The sequence below is a fragment of the Mytilus edulis genome, chromosome 4, assembly GCF_963676685.1.
Source record: "Mytilus edulis chromosome 4, xbMytEdul2.2, whole genome shotgun sequence".
Classification (NCBI taxonomy): domain Eukaryota; kingdom Metazoa; phylum Mollusca; class Bivalvia; order Mytilida; family Mytilidae; genus Mytilus; species Mytilus edulis.
The window spans coordinates 70,121,759-70,139,507 of NC_092347.1; the positions used below are offsets into that span (position 1 = coordinate 70,121,759).

Here is a 17,749-nt window from a genome sequence, read left to right on the forward strand (position 1 = left end):
TAGTGAGGCAAAATAAATGAGCCGAGCGAAGCGAGGCGTTAAATTTTTTTGGAGGGTATGAAATGAATGGTGCAAAATCCTGCGTTCTAGGCATTTTTAGAGAGTTTGATAATGTTTTGAATTTGGACAGTTTTTATATAAATTGTTCATATTTAAAGACTTTTACTAATACCAAATTTTTAACAACTTTATTTGAATTTGTATGTAAGATAATCATCCAAATATCAATTTAAATCTGCCGCCAGAACATAGAACAAACATCGATTCAGTAGAGTGTAGATTATTGCGTTGCGTTGTGTATTTGATCGTAAGCTAACTAAGGCGTTAAAGATAGAACTAAGTCTGCCATTATACGTTTCTATTCAATACAACATAAAGTATTACAATTACGCGACGTCACAAAGATAGTGGCCGTACCGCAAAAAGGTACGTTAATATTAGCGCAATTCTTTACATTCTGGGGCCGCAGAAAATGATATTTAACTTAAATTTGAAATACAATATGAAAAATTCGTAAATTGTGACATAAAAAGAAATAAAATCATATTTAAAGTCTCTCAATAGTATTTTAACTGTTCACGTCTGAATAATTTAACACTTTTACAAGTCTATATAATAGCTGGAGTTAATTGAACAGTCTATACATCCACTAATTTCTCCAGGGCAGAAAAGTTCTCCAGGGCAGAAAAGTTCATTCACTGTCATCATGTGTACTGCGTATTTCCAACGGATAGAGCTTCACAATCGGACGGTTGGTGATTCCTGTGTCGGTCTTGATAACAGTTGATCGAATGAGTCCATCCTTTCCACGAACTAAATCTTGTACAACTGCTAATTTCCACATTATACGATTTGTGTCATTGTGTACTTGTACAATGTCACCTATTTGTATTGTTTGTTCGTTTCTTCCAGATGTACGGTGAAATTTACGGAGTGACGTCAGATATTCGTGTTTCCATCTTGAGCGAAAATGGTTGATTAGTTCATTATTTCTCTGTAAATTTTTATTGAGTTTCACGTGCAAATCTTCGGAAGTAGCACTGTCAATATTCTGTTCCGATTGGTTGTCAAGTCGACGACCATATAAAAGGTGCGCTGGCGTCAGCGGTTCGGGATCTTTAATATCAGTAGAAATGTGAGTTATCGGACGATTGTTTAGAGTTCCCTCGATTTCGATTACAATTGTATTCAACATTTCCGTAGTGACACATGACTTTCCTAGTATTGCTTTAATTGACTTTTTCGTGAGTCCAATTAGGCGTTCCCAAAAGCCTCCAAACCACGGTGCTCGGTTGGGTATGAATTTCCACTCCGTTCCTTGATCGGCAAGTTTTTCTTGTATTCGGTTGTCTTTGCTTGATCTTGTAATCTTTTCGGCGGCTGCCTTGAAGGTTGTTGCATTATCGGACAACATAATCCTTGGTGTAGATCTCCTAGCGACAAATCTTTTAAAAGCAAGCATGAAAGACTCCTCGGTTAAATCTGTGACTATCTCCAAGTGTATAGCTCGTGTAGCGGCGCAAGTGAATAAACAAATATATGTTTTGCTTAATTCGTTGTGTTTTCCTTTTGTATACAAAGCTCCTGTGAAATCAACGCCGGTTACTGAAAAAGGATAATCGTAGTTGACTCGATCTTTAGGTAGCGGTGGCGGATCGGGTGCGCTATAAGGCATTCCTGATATTTTAATGCATTGAACGTATTTACGAATTTGTGATTTTACGCACTGCCTTATTCTCGGTATCCAATATTTCTGTTGAATATATGCGATTGTACTGTTAAGTCCGGCATGTAAAGTCTTTGTGTGTGCATCCATTACGATTAAGGACGTAAGACTGTGGTGTGTTGGCAATAACAACGGATATTTAGTACTCTCCTTCACAGGTGCGTTTTGTATTCTCCCGGTACAACGTAGTAATCCATTTTTGTCTGTATATAGTTTAAGTTGTCGAACAAGTGGCACTTTTGTCTGTGAAGATGAATTCAAGCTTTCAATTTCATCCTTAAAAGTTTCCTGTTGTACTGTCATTATTAGAACTTTTAATGCTTTACATCGCTCCTCAACACTGATAAATCCGATTGACCGTTTATCTTTTGAATTCCGTATATTCTGTATAAAACGCATGACGTATGCTGTTACTCTAATTGCTTTTTCTAAAGAGCTGTATCGTTGTATATCTATACATGAAATTGTCTGTGTTAAAGCATTTGTACTTTTATCGTCTGTTTTTTCATCGCTAACAGTTATCATCGTGCTGCATTCTTCAATTTTCCTCGTCCATGTCGGCCAATTCTCACGATTTAAAATCCATTGTGGACCGTTCATCCATAAGCTGTTGTTATAAAGTTGTTTAGCGTAAATTCCGCGAGTTAGGTAATCAGCTGGATTGTCATCTGTTGGACAATAATTCCATTCAGCATTCTCTGTTAATTTTCTTATTTCTTTAAGTCGATTTGCTACGAACGGTTTTAAGTTTTTTGACGATTTAATCCAACTCAAAACAATTTGACTATCGCTCCACATATACACATGTTCTGTTGTTATGACTTTAAGAAGATGCTTTGCTAATCTGGCGCCGATAAGCGCGCCCATAAGTTCTAAACGTGGTAATGAAATCGGTTTCACGGGTACTACTCTGTTTTTAGCCATGACGATGACCGATGAATTTGCTGTAACTAAGTAAGCACAAGCTCCGTATGCTAACTGACTGGCGTCTGTGAAAATATGTAGCGACGTTTTCTCGTTAATTACTCCTTCCGTTAACATTCGTGGAAATACTGTTTTGGTAGCCTCCTCGATATCTAAAGCTATTACCTGCCATTTACTTCTCAGTTCGTCGGACAAACATTCATCCCAATCCAACTTTGCCTTCAATAAAGTTTGCATAAACAGCTTAGCTTTTACCGTAATTGGCGTGATTAATCCTAGGGGGTCGAAAATTCTGGACGATGTGCGCAAAACCTCACGCTTTGTTATCATTTTGTCTTTTTCCATAAATTCAATCTGTTGAAATTTCAAATCGTCGGATTCCATATCCCATCTCATGCCTAAAATTTTGACTATGTCGTCATTGTCGCCGATCTTGTCTCGTCCTGCAACGTTCTGTAATTCCGTACTATTAGAATTCCAAGACCGTAAGTTGAATCCTGCCTCTGACAATAATTTTCTTGACTCCGTGTAGAATTTCAAAAGTGACTGTTTATCTGTAAAACTGGTCAGAACGTTATCCACGTATACATTTCTCTGTAATTCTGTTGATGTAGTTGACGGATTGTCTCTAAAATGTTTCATTAGCGTGGCGCTTAACATGAATGGCGAACAGGTGGCGCCGAAAAGTACAACCTTAAACCGGTAAGTAATCAAACGGCTTTCTGTGTCCATGGGATTCTCTAACCAATAAAATCTTGTGACATCTCTGTCATTAACATCTAATTCAATATGCAAAAATGCTTTTTCAATATCTGCTGTAACTGCATATTTATACATTCTAAAGCGTACTAATATCTCCGTCAGATCAGTCATAATTGGTGGATATGTTGCTAGGCAATCGTTAAGACAAGGACTACTGTCGTTCGCTCTACAGCTACAGTTATATACTATGCGTATCGGGGTGGTGACTGAATCCTTTTTTACGGGATGATGCGGAATGTAATGAACCTTGTTTGTGCATGTACTTTCATCATATACCTTTTCAATGAATCCTCTTTTTTCTTGGTCTGTAATTATCTCACCATACTTTCGGAACATCTCGGGATCCTTCTTAAGGCGACGAATAACGCTTTCCGTTCTGCGTTTTGCGATGCCTTCATTTGTCGGTAGTTCTGGCGCATTCTCTCTCCATGGTAATTTCGTAACATACTTATTATTTTTCTTCGTAATGGAGGTTTGTAAGTAATTTTCAATTGATTCAGCTAGGTCTGGATCATTTTGTTCTTTAGCGTCAATTCCCAACGATTCAAGCTTCCAAAATTTTTCAAGATCGCACTCTTCTTGTTTGTGACATACTAGTATATTCATCATTGAGAAAGATGCATTACTGGCTCGTGTAGGGACAGGACCGGAAAGTAAATATCCAATTTTCGAGCTAACTGCGGTTGGACCGTTTCCACGCACTATTTTGTCTTGAACTATGTCCCAGTAAAAATCACCTCCAATTAATAAGGATATTTCAAATTGCTCTCCATCCATGACTGGGTGTGCTAATTGTAGACCACGTAAATATGAAAACTTCTGCGTTATTCCTATGTTGTGAGTTTGAAGTGGTGAAGCAATGGTTGGTACAATTAAAACTTTAATAGGAATTAATTCTCCTTCGGTAGACTTAAGATTAATTGTTGTTTTGTCAAGATTTCTCACCTTTTTCGTAGTACTTCCAAATGTAGCTATACTTAATGTTTCAGACCCTTCTTTTTTAATGTTCAATTTAGCTGCTAGTTCTTCGGTTATAAACGAACGCTGAGCTCCCTCGTCAAAGAGTATTCTTGCATCTATACATGTATTTTTGTGAACGACTGGACTGAATGCGGTTTTCAGTAAAACAGTGGACCTTTCTTCGCTAGCGGTATACAACATAGAAGTTTCTGTGTCTACTTTGTTTTGCGATTGTTCAGTTTCAATATGATGTTTATTTGAGTACAAGTTCTGTTTACATAATGAAGAGTGATGCTTCCGGTGGCAACACTTACACGTATTCTTGGATTTGCAATCGGCTATTTTATGCTTACCTAAACAATTAAAGCATAACCTCTTTTCTTTTATAATGGCTACTCTTTTATCGTGATCTATGACATCTTTACATTCGTTAGGCCAGTGGTTTCCGTCACAATATGTGCATTGTTTCTTCCGATTCGAGTTGAATGATTTGTCTGTTGTGTTTATCTGTAGTTACTCGTTTAACGCCTGTTATGAAATTTGCGCTAGGTGTTGCGGTTGAATACGTCTGTGTATAATCTCCGTATCCGGACTCTTGAATAGAAATCTCTTTACCTATCGCGTTTCGAAGCGATTGAATATTCCAACTGTCGCTCCCGTTTTCTCGTGTTATATTTTTTCGTACTTCATGCGGTATCTTCCCGAGAATTACTGGTATCAATAACGATCCGTACATTTCCTGACATTGTCCGAGAGACTCTAGACCCCGTATGTAAGCTTCTGATTTGTCATGAAATGTTCTCAAACTTTCTAATGTATCATGTGGTGCGGGTATATCAAGTAGTGCTCTCATATATGCATTAATGATTTTATGTGGTTTGCCATAGCGGTTTCTCAATAATTCAATTGCTTTGTGGTAGTTTGGATTTGTCATGGTCAATCCTGAAATTACGTTTGCAGCTTCAAATTGAAGCAATGAGTTCAAGTACGAAAATTTCTGAATGTCAGTTAATGTGTGATTGTGATGAATCGTGGTCTCGTATGAATCCCAGAAATATTGCCATTGTAAAATGTCTCCATTAAAATTGGAAAGAGATAGCTTTGGTAGGCGATGGTTATTACTTGAGGTCGAACTTGACTGAGATAACTGCTGACTTGTGTAAGTAAATGTGTTTGTGTACGGAACAAACTCTGGTGCGCTTGAATCTAGTATCGAAGATGCTGCTTTTGGTACGGGTTTTAAGAACTTTTTAAATTTTCGAATTTTACCCTCTAAATCTAAATAATACTCATCTGTTTCAAGAATTTCATTTGTTATATCTTCTGATTCGACTGCATTTAATATCTGTTCGTCTATAGAGGCTAACGTCTTCTTTTTCTTCTCAATTGCTTCGAGCAATATTGATACTTCCTCCGTGTCTATTTCTGAATCTCCGATGGCTTCCTCCAGTTTTTTAAAAACTTTTGTTACTGCTGCTTTGTTCCCCGCTCTCAAGGATTTTAATCGGCTGATGTCCATTCTCTCCGTTTGAAGTCACGGCACCAATGTAGATTATTGCGTTGCGTTGTGTATTTGATCGTAAGCTAACTAAGGCGTTAAAGATAGAACTACGTCTGCCATTATACGTTTCTATTCAATACAACATAAAGTATTACAATTACGCGACGTCACAAAGATAGTGGCCGTACCGCAAAAAGGTACGTTAATATTAGCGCAATTCTTTACATAGAGTTTGCCAATTATTTCTATGGTGGGTTCAGTCAAATTGTTTTAGAATCATAACTTTGGTCTGCTGATATCCTTATCGCGATGAACATGGAGCATGGCAAGACCGCACAACCTCTCGCCACTCATGTATGCTCTTTTCCTAGATTTCAGTCGTTTCAGGGCAGTCTGTGTTTCTAAAGGTAGCACATTATCATCAACACAATGATCAATGTCTTCTTCCAATTCCTTCTCCATCAGCAATTCGGTAGCAGCATCGGTAGTAACATTTTTGTTTGCAAAAGGGAATTAAGCTTTCCTATAAAGGCTAGCATCATCATACAGTCTCAGTTACAAAATATTAAACTCGCTTGTATGCTGACAAAGAGTAAACAAACTAGGGATAGAATGAGATAAGATACATGTATATGATCTATCTATAGAGTAAGTATATATGATATGGGTACAGGGGAATTAAAATGGAGTTTTGACGTTTACATGTAGGTCCGTAATTTCAAATTATTTCTGGAAATAGTCGGTGGTATTTTAGTTCCAGAATCTATAAATTTAGAGGTTATGGGTTGGGGTATCCGATTCCAAAACCCCGAATATAAAGAAACGAAATTCTGTAGTCCCGAATAAGTAAAGACAAAATCCTGTGTTAAAGGTTCTTTCATTCCTCAATAATGTCAAATTGGAATATGGGATATTTTTAAGGTTAAAGAAACATGGATAAAAAATAATCCATGCATGTTTCATATTATTTATATTTTATTTATCTGTAAAGAGAAAGATTAAAGTTTGTGGAACAGAGAAATGAATACACAGACAGGACTGCCCCTTGCGATGCCCAGTACTTGATTTGTCAGTCTACTTATCGTTTTTGGATTATTCTAATGAGGTTATATGCAATACTCAGACTCTGTTCACAAAAAAAAAATACTAAAATTATTCCTTCTTTACCTTCAGTGTCGCTTTTCCTTTTTCTGCTAGAGCCTGTTTTTAACCAGAGATCCATGATGATTATCGTTACTCATGTACTTGGTTAATGTAATCGAGAAACATCTACCGTTGAGATGCTGAGTTATATCCAGGAAGAATAGTTTAAAGGAAGGATGACAAGTTATAGAAATTAAGGTTGAGACAGAACAACAAAAGACTATTTTATTTGTATATATGTATAAAAAAAAATAATCAGTGTCGAAATTTTAGTGAGGCAATTGCCTCACTTGCCTCAAGGGTAGTTACGGCCTTGTAAACATTGCAAAATTATAAATCTAAACTCGGCAAAAGTTCTCACTAGCATCTCAAAACTGTCGATTTGAAATATGTTAGGAGTTTTGCATCAGATTTCAGTATGTTTTTAAGGACATATGTTGAGCTAACAGCATAGGCTACTTAGCTAGCGTCCTGCTGTATGGAGCACTTTTTATACAGTCTAGACAGGTAAAGGTCGATTTTTTTGTCGAAAAAACTTTGATATATATCAAACTTTGACAAGGAATACGAAGTAATTTACCTCCAAGGATATAATAGAAAATATTATCATATATTCATGGTCTCATCATGATATACCTATTATCATGATAATTGATACACAGAATTGTTTTCGTGATTCTCTTGAGATATAAAAACATTGACCAAATTAATGATTAAAAGAATTGTTTTCGTGGTTATCTTGAGATATATAAACATTAACAGATTAACAAAATCATAAACACCTGAACATTTCAAGGTAAACAAATTCACATGTTGTTTGAGTAACCAGGTTGATATCTCAGAAATATGTTTAATAGTACTCATTTTAATCGTTGTGTGCAGTCAAAAAGGTATAAATAAAGTATTCCAAAATAATTATATTTTATTTGTTTATTTGAAGGGTCAGGTCTTTGTAACCTTGCACCTGTTACTTGTTCCTTTAGTTGAATAAGTATGCTAAAATGGGCTACTAATGTGTATATTGAAATTATATTATGTAATTCTATTTACTTAATCAGTTATAATCATATTAAGACAATAGTTACCGACGCCGCGGTCTAAGTACCGTAAATTGACAAAAAATGATGATGTAACAATCAATAAAAGCTCAATCTTCTTTTATTTGTTATTAGGTAATATGAAGTACTCCTGTCCCCACTGTATAACTTTGTGTAGTGTTGTTGTATAGAAATGAGAAAGTATAACTTTTTTCGGATACGGGATAGCAACCAGTTATATGCATGTAATAAGAATGGAAATGTATGTTATATAAGAATACATAATGTTAATGCATATATAGTTCTGTCTGGTTGTACCCGATTATCCTATATTATACATGCTTTCCTTTTTGTAAAAATACATTCAATTGCTGTAATGTGTATGTGTGTCTGCTAATACGAAAGTTAACATGACAACTGAAATAATTCATTTTGACCTGTTTACAAAATATCTAATTTGTCTTCTTTTTATAGTGCTGTTGCACTTTTATTGATTTCGCAAAGTTCGACTTGCACTTTACACTTTTATTTTATGAAAGGGAGTTGAATGTGGTAGTATTATAATACTTTCAAATAATATACAGTATCAAAAGTTATCTCCCTTTGTGCTTTAGGAGGAAACGGGAAGATTGATTGACTGAAGACTATTGAACATCCGAAGGTAAGTATCACAAATAAGATCAAGGAGATATGGTACAATTAATAAAACCCATAACTTATAATCAGTTTAAATTGACAACGATATGAGTAAATGTGAAGAAAAAAAATCAAGCGAGAAAAAAAAAAACAACATGCATATCAACATTGACCTTGGAAATGCATGTATAGTTTACCATGCTTTGTACATAAGACAAAAACATACACCGAGTCGGATTTTAAGGTATTTGCATACAAGGTAACAGTCTACAGGAAGACACGTCAGCCGACCGGACACATTATTTTGACTCAAAGCCAATTAAGCTTTGCTCTTATCTTGCAACAACTTGTGCTTGTCGGTATTAGTCATTTATTTAACCAAGCCAGGTATCAAACCCACGAACTCCAGCACTCGAGAGGAAATGAGCTTTGAAATCAAACATATAATTGTATTCCATGTCATATCTATCATAAAAGGGCTTAACAATGACTCAAATATATATTGTCCTTTCTCAATTTACGTTGAAATAAAGAAAATCAAAGCAGATTAATTTTGGATTAAAATGCAATGAATCATGACATAATTGTTTCACACATTAATTGCAGTGGTGCATTTAATATCATACTCTTTTGTTTTAAAATTCACAATAATATTTTTTTCTTTGTTTTTCGAATCTCAGAACGAGTAGAAAATTAGTCAGAGCTTTATATTACTGCTAGCTTCATGGATAGTTTACTTATATATATTTTACATTGCTAAATTTATCTATTTTCATTTGCTTATTTACAGTTACTCCTCTTTAACCAGTGGGTGGTTTCCAAAAGATTCGTGAGGAAACGATCTCAATGTACATTTCATATCTTAACGTCTTTACCAGATTAATTTTAGGTGAAGTTAATGATTGTTAAAGTTTTATTAAAGACAATGCTCAGAAAATTGTTACAATGAAAAATAGAAATAAGTACATTAATAAATAATACAACTGAAGGTGTCGAATACCGCGATGTACTGTAAATAATAAAAGAAATACAGTGATGTAGGGTATTGGAGGATATGTGGATTGGAGATGCAGACGGATATACTGTTTGGCCGGATAAATTCCGCAGGCGCGTGTCTGGTCTACAAAAGACCCCTCAGTGACGCTCGAATAAAAAGACTTAAGAAAGACAAATAAAGAATGAAGTTGGAGAAGATTATAACACCACAAAAGATACATTCATGACATCGGAATTTAAAACAAAAATATCTACATGTATGTCAATGTATGAAGTAGGATAACCGGTCACCTGACTATATTGATTCAAAATTTAGAAATTTCAATTATCAAATACCTTAAAAATATTAGTTAATTAATTTAAAATGTTTACAGTCTTTTGCAGCATTTTGTTTGTCAACAGTGTTTGAAGTAAAAACAAAATACGGTATTTATCATTTCAGCTGTATAGTAAATAAGTAAATTAGAACTTGCGCATTGCAAACATTTTATATTTACACTCGGGAAAAGTCAAAGGTTACAGGCAGGACCTTCTAACACTAGCTCAGTGAAAATTGTTCTTTTTTCTATGGTATGAAGGTTTCCAATTATCAGTAGCCTCTCACAAAAACTGCCAATTTGAAATATGTTAGGAGTTTTGCATCAGATTTTTTTTTATTGTTTTATAAGGGGTTTATCTTTAAAGAAAGCTAAAGCTACTAAGCCAACTTCCTGTGCTAGTGAGCACATTTTAATAGTCTTTCTAGATAGTCAAACACGAATTTTTTTTCGCACCTGAAAGCTAGCTTAATTCAATTACTGCAAGTGCCTTACAAAGTCAAGCTATCAGGACCATGTATTGTTCGTTGTCGTTTGTCTTTGTTTTTATGGTTTAAAGATTTTTAGGAGTCGGGTTTGTCTGGTTTGTGTGGTACGTTGTGCTGTGCAATTTTTTTGGTGATTCCTTTTATACTTTTTATGCATTATGCAATTTAAATATTGGTACAAGTTCATATCGTGTCACTTTCGATACTGTTGACGATAATTGCATATTACTGTTTTTATATGTTAAAATATGCTTAGAATTGTTTTACGTTGTCATATCGGGCCTTTTATAGCCGACTTTGCGGTATGGGCTTTGCTCATTGTAGAAGGCCGTACGGTGACCTATAGTTGTTAATGTCATTTTGATCTCTTGTGGACAGTTGTCTCATTGGCAATCATACCACATCTTCTTTTTTATATATATAGCATATGGATAAACAGTATGTTCAATTAAAACGCAATTTTTTTTTAAAAATGTAGAACAATTCAAACGATAAAACTAACGGCCTTAATAATGTACAAAAAATGAACGAAAAACAAATATGTAACACACCAACACTCGGCAATCACTGATTTACAGCCTCTTGATTTGGGATAGGCACATACATGCAGAATGTGGCGGGGTTAAACATTTTGTCTGTGTTGCAGTATATCATGTTTTTGGTTCTTTCTTGTTTTGTACTTCAGTCATGTTGGGGCCTCTTATACTATACTTATAACATGCAATGTTGAATAAGATGTTACTCACTGTTGAAGGATGTACAGTGACCTATAACTGTGTCATTAATTGGTAATGATACCACACTTCCTTATTGTATTTTTGTTTTGTGTGTTCCAGTTAGCCATAATTATTAAACCTTTCTGGAAACCATTTTCAACTTTTTGTAATGAGACATTTTGATATAAAGAATGTTTGTGTGTTGTCAAAAAGTATTTTGAAATATGTTTGGACGGTCTTCTAAGTAAAGAAATAAGACAAATGTGAAGATAACCAGGTATTTCTCCTGTTTCGTAGCTGGGACAAATTACAAAATAGAATTTTATATTTTTCGACAGTAACTGTATAATGTGCTTATCCTAGTACACAATTATGTTTAACTTTATAATTCATAGCCGTTGTTTTTTATATGATAAAATGGGACTAAGAGATCATCTCCCAAAAAGTGAATATACGGCAGCAATGCTGAGTTTTTGTGAATGACCGATAGTTATTTCGCTCTCCAAATTAAAATGTCGTAGAATCCGCTAGAGAATGTACGACTCCATCAAACAAGAACACAGAGTTGTATACAGAATCTATAAATACCAAACCAATTTATTAAAAATAACTTTATTCACAATATAAAAAAATATATCACATATAAAAATATATAAAAATTGATAATTTCATAATGTTTACCATGGAATTATTATGAATCACAGGTTGCATAAATAACTGGTAAAACTAATCAAAATTATCATATAAACAAAATAAAATAATTCTTCGTTACATATTTACAAACACATTGAAAATTGAAGAAACATGGGAAAGGGAACAATTTTGTGCTTTGACCAATAATGATCAATTGTTTCAAGTGTACTTCAAATGTGACAATACACCACTTTCAAAACAAAATGGGAGATCACATTTTTTTTTAAACAGGAGTAAATATGTATTTTTTTTACAACAATGCTGGTACAGTATTCAAATTAACGTTAGACAATGTTGTGCAAAAGTGACGCAAGAAAAGTCTAACCAACTCATCAAGAGCCTCGTATGACGGTACAAGCAACACATTGCGCATATCGGAAGTGTTAAATTTTGGTTCAGGACCGATAACCACTGCAAATATATTGGTGTCTGAGATAGATTTGATATATGGTAAAATTGTTTCAACATCATCTAACTTGCTATCAATGAATGTTATCCCTACAGGTCTTGCATTGTTATATTCTTTGTTTTGAACTCCTGTCATAAACTTTTTCAATATGTCATACATTCCTGGACGAACTTCTCCTCTTAGACTGAGGAAATCTCGAGGTAGCATCAGTGATGTTTGTGTATCGATAGGGCAGTAGTCAATATAACGACGTACCATAATATTATTAAATGCTTGTTGATCGAAAACATCGACCACTTTAAAAATAAAATTTGCAATACTGTCAGTTCTTTCACTTCCTAAATTCAAGGTGTCGTACATGAATACAATGTCCATTGGTCCAGCTGTTTGGCAAACTGTAAATGAATATAGTTCAATGTAAGTATTTGAATAGTAAACAAATCCCTCCCCCCCCAAAAAAAAACCAACTGTATTTTTTTTGTTATCCTCATTACTAATAAATGTAGAATGTATAGAAATTTAGGTGTAGTGTACTGTTGATTAAGATCAATGTGCCAGCATTCGAATAAAACCTTTACCACTTATGACAATAAAAACGATTTTTTTATTTTTACATATAGGATCATATAGGTTGTATTTTTTTCGTTCGGATTTTGTATATAATTTTGCGGTAACTTTCTCCTATTTGGAATGATTTTACATTCTGTTTGTTATGTTCTTTTTTTTTCAGATATAATTCTTAGCTTGCTTCTTGACAATATAGTTGTCTACTCACCAACAATGCTATTGGCTGGAATGTCACAGGCTCTGGATACTAACAGGTCTTTGATAGAGTCTAGTGCATTAAAGTCGTCAACAAGGAATAGATGTTTGTCATTAGGTTCACTGGCAATGCTTCGGAGTTCTTCCATGTCAATACCGTCTCCGATTCCAATGACAAAGGTGTTAATTCCAGCATCGTGAAGTTTTTTCGCCTCATGTTTAGTTGATTCCGGGTCTCGGGAATAGCCATCTGTTAATACTATAACAATCTGGGCAGCATTTTGTCGAGATGTACCAGATGCGAAACCGAAATTCTTTACGTACTTGAGGGCTGCTGCTGTGTGTGTTCCTCCTCTAGTGTATGGGATGTTATGTATAGCTTTTGACAAACCGCCAATGTCATTAATCAATCCCAATGGTACAGCAACCCGGTAATCGTTGCTAAAGGGGATAACTCCTACTCTCGTTTTATCAGAACCAATGTCAAACTTCCTAACAAGATTTACTAGGAAACTTTTTTGCTTCTTATAATTTTGTCGACCTATGCTCGATGAAGAATCCATAACAAAGTAAATATCTGCAGGCTTATCATTGCAACCTAAAATTAGAAAAAAAATCTATATTCTTTCAAATATAACGTAAGAAAGATAACTCAAAGTTTAAATACAAGAAATAATTCGTTATCAACCGGAAACAAGCAATCAAATTTTTCAAGTTTCTGGAAAAAAATTGGAGCATCAATATTTACGGTCAGTGATTTGATTCCTTAAATTGAATATTAAAAGCTTAGGTATTTGAATATACAAACATGAACGGATGATAGTATAACAAGTTTAATTAAATATATTTGATGCACGAGCATTAATATCGTTTCCATGACCTGAATTAGAAAAAGTACTTACGACCAAACAGTTTTTTGTAGTCCACACCATTAGCAGATTCGGGTACAACAAAAGTCATATCAGGTTTATCCCTGCTGGTAAGCTCCATATTGCCATTTCTTCTCCCGTTATTGAATAAACCTAATCCGTTTACTCCCCAACGATTGGCATTACCGAACGGAAGTTGTCTTCGTCTCATTTCATCCTCCAAAAGCTTACGTCTTCTTTCTGCTTCCTGTTCTCTTCGTATGCGATCTGCTTCTTGTTCTCGACGAAGTCTTTCCGCTTCTTGTTCTCTACGTAGACGATCTGCTTCTTCTTGTCGGCGCACACGATCTGCTTCTAAATCCAACAGTCTCCTTTTCTCTGCCTCTAATCGGTTACGTTCTTGTTCTTGTTCTCGTAGACGTTGGTCTTCTAATTCGTTCTGTCGTCTTTGATCTTCTCCTAATAACATACGTCTTCGGTGTTCGTCTTCAAGATCTCGAAGTCTCTGTTTTTCTGCTTCTGATGCTCTTAATCTATTTTGTTCGTCAAGATCTCTAAGTCTTTGTTGTTCTGCCTCTAATGCTCTTAGTCTATTTTGTTCGGCAAGATCACGAAGTCTCTGTTGTTCAGCTTCTAATGCTCTTAGTCTATTTTGTTCGGCAATATCACGAAGTCTCTGTTGTTCTGTATCTAATGCTCTTAGTCTATTTTGTTCGGCAAGATCACGAAGTCTCTGTTGTTCTGCGTTAAACTCTCTTAATCTTCTTTGTTCATTTTCTAATTCTTGTAATCTTCTTTGTTCGTTTTCAATTTCGTTTAATCTTCTTTGCTCTTCGAGATCTCGTAATCTTCTTTGTTCCTCTTGTTCTCTTAATTGTCTCTCCTCCTCCAAACGCCTCAATAGTTCGTCCTCTTCTGTCCATTTAGTAATGGTAGTACGGTTCCACCGAGTTGTGTGTATTATTCTCCTATTATTTTCATCCCATACGTTAACTGGAGGTGCGGGTGTTGGTGTTGTTGCCGGCGGTCCAGCAGTTGTTACTATAAATAGAATTACGAGCAATCAAAACCTGTATCCATGTATATCAACTACAAATGTTGAAAAATACTTAAAAAAAATAACTACAATAAAATGCAGAGACAACCCAGTTTGCTGTTTGCGTATAGTATTTTAAGTGCTAACCCTTGATATAGATATATGAAGAACAATATAAATTGAAAAATTAGTCAGACGATATTTTCAATAATTTGAACATGCACATAATTGCTAAGTCAATTGGTCTCAGTGAATAGTTGTTTCATTGGCAATCATTCCATATTTTTTTACTTTTAATTTGAAGTTTTCATTCAAACATACGTTTCAATTAATGAGAATCGTGATAAATAAAATTAAGCTTTACGGAACATTCCAGAGTAATTTTACTTACGTTCATAACATGTTCTTGATGTGAGTGTGTCTTTGATAGAATCGAGTGCTTTGTAATTATCGACTTCAAATACATGTTCCCAGTCTGGGTCACTAGCTATATTCTGAAGTTCTCTTTGTGAAACTTTTTTTCCAACTCCAATAGCAAACATTTTAATTCCCCTTCTTTGTGCGGCCAATGCCATTTCCCTTGTTTTATTTTTCTCCTGGGATCGTCCGTCAGTGATAACTACGGCTATGTTTCTACTCAAAAATCTGTCTCCATGGTTTTCTGTAAACATTTCCTCGTTCATATATTTAATAGCATCCCCAGTGTTTGTGTAAGAGCCAGGTCTGTATCGAATACGTTTGATGGCTTGCAGAAGGGGTTTCTTTTGGTTAAATCTATTTAGATGAAATTTGTGCCAATATGTTTGACCGTATGTGACAGCCCCTACTTGTGTGTAGGCAGGTCCTATTTCAAATTGTTTCACTATGTTTTCTACGAACTTGATTTGTCTATAGAAGTCTGGTTCCCAGATGCTGGCAGATGAATCAAGAACAAACACTAAGTCTAGTACTGAATTGGCACATATGTAAGCTGAAAAATATAAAAAAATAAGTTAGAACTATGTCATGAAGTAAACTTAAACATTTATGAACTATGAAAGGACAAAGGTATCTAAAATAAGTAATTTAACTCAACTTTCAAATGTACCTATAGTGTTTCAAAAGACAATGGTTTGATTAAAAAAATTTATTAAGAATAACCTTATTTACTTTTCTCAGTTAGAAGGTAAACCAATAATTGATTTTGTATTTTAATTTTCATTTTAAACTTAAAACAATTAACTATTCCGTTAAAAACAAAACATCACCACGAAATAATGAAAACAATGGACGCCATGAACATTACGAATATATATGAAAGTATATTGTAGCATTTAATATGTAGTCATATATTAATGAAGAAAAAAACCAAAAAATCAGTTTCTACTCAAATACAGTAAATATCTGTCTGGGAACTATATAAATTTTAGTAATAAAATATTTGAAAACTATACCTTGTCTTTCTCGGTCGATCGTTGTAGTTTCCTGTCCGTGTACATGCACAATCTGAAAAATAAACCGCAATATACAATATGGAACACAAACCGCGTAATACAATACGGAACACAAACCGCATAATATGATATGAAACACAAACCGCATAATATAATATGAAACATAAACCGCATAATACAATATGAAACAAAAACCGCTAATACAATAAAATCGTAATAAAATGTCTGAACATGCAAATGTGAATATCAAAGAATATATAAATATTGCTTTGAAATATGTTTGACATAATGCAAAGTCCACATATTTGTAAAAGGTAAATGGTCTGTTTTCTCCGCTAGAGAAAACACTGACAAAAGATGGCAGTAACCGCAATTTTTGAAGAAAAAACTTTTACACCGCAATTTTGAAATATATCAAATATACAAGACTTGAACTGCATTTCGATTGATTATCATTTTGTTTAACGTAAATTGTTGTAAAGTTTGCTTCAATTTTATCAGTTCTGCTTAACAAATATTTTTAATATTTATTCTTTGCGTTATATTTTTCTATTATAAAATTACTTAAATTAAATCTTAAAAATAGTTAAATTATATTTATACATACCGATAAAAACAATGTAATGAAAATTAACAAATGCATAATGAAAATTATCCAATATCAAACAGTTGTGGTTTGGTCCCTCTTATTCCTTCTAGCAGTCTGATGTTTGTATATTGGCCTTGCGTGTTTATTGTGAGCTATGTCTTCCTTTAATCCATTTCATTTTTACGGCTACTCTTTTATAGACAACCACAATGGGGGTCACATAGCTTTGACGATACGTAACGTTACTATCATCAAAAACAATCATTCAGCTTCCGTACTTGTTGTCAAAGATAATAAGATGTATGTCATGAATGGATGTTATGCTACTTAAAATTTTAAGCATGATGCACACCCACAAAAATTTGTCATAAATAATGTTTACAAGCGTTGTTAGCAGTTTTCACAGATGTAAATTCTGTATATGGAAGCTATTGACATACTGATCATTCATGCACAGCATCAGACAGTGATGCACAATTGCTCAAGTAACAGATATAATTTAATACCACTACAAAGATCGCATATTTGTCATATGACGTAAAGATCTAAATCAGAATCACTTCTTCAAGTAGATAATTGCAGCTTGTCACAAAAAAAACATCAAAATAACATCCACATGCCATCTTCAACACGTTTTTCAGGCGCGGTACACATAATTCTGATATTTATCATAAACACATTGCTTGATAATTGGAACAATATTGCTGTTTACTATTAGAAAACTTATTTTTGAAATTCTTCTGCAATGATAG

At 34.3% G+C, this 17,749-nt stretch overlaps 2 protein-coding genes across 2 annotated transcripts; both read right to left on the reverse strand.

The window, feature by feature from the left end:
• Positions 1-691: 691 nt before the first annotated feature.
• LOC139521500 (uncharacterized) lies at positions 692-5,891 on the reverse strand. The gene is made up of 2 exons (XM_071314974.1): positions 5,085-5,891; positions 692-4,642 (listed from the first exon to the last, which is right to left on the reverse strand). The coding sequence occupies exons 1-2, from the start codon at positions 5,889-5,891 to the stop codon at positions 692-694; spliced, it is 4,758 nt and encodes a 1,585-aa protein (XP_071171075.1).
• A 5,911-nt stretch (positions 5,892-11,802) lies between these two features.
• On the reverse strand, positions 11,803-17,509 carry LOC139520375 (matrilin-2-like). The gene is made up of 6 exons (XM_071312962.1): positions 17,016-17,509; positions 16,409-16,460; positions 15,367-15,945; positions 13,973-14,980; positions 13,084-13,668; positions 11,803-12,703 (listed from the first exon to the last, which is right to left on the reverse strand). The coding sequence occupies exons 1-6, from the start codon at positions 17,049-17,051 to the stop codon at positions 12,150-12,152; spliced, it is 2,814 nt and encodes a 937-aa protein (XP_071169063.1). The 5' UTR covers positions 17,052-17,509; the 3' UTR covers positions 11,803-12,149.
• Positions 17,510-17,749: the final 240 nt, after the last annotated feature.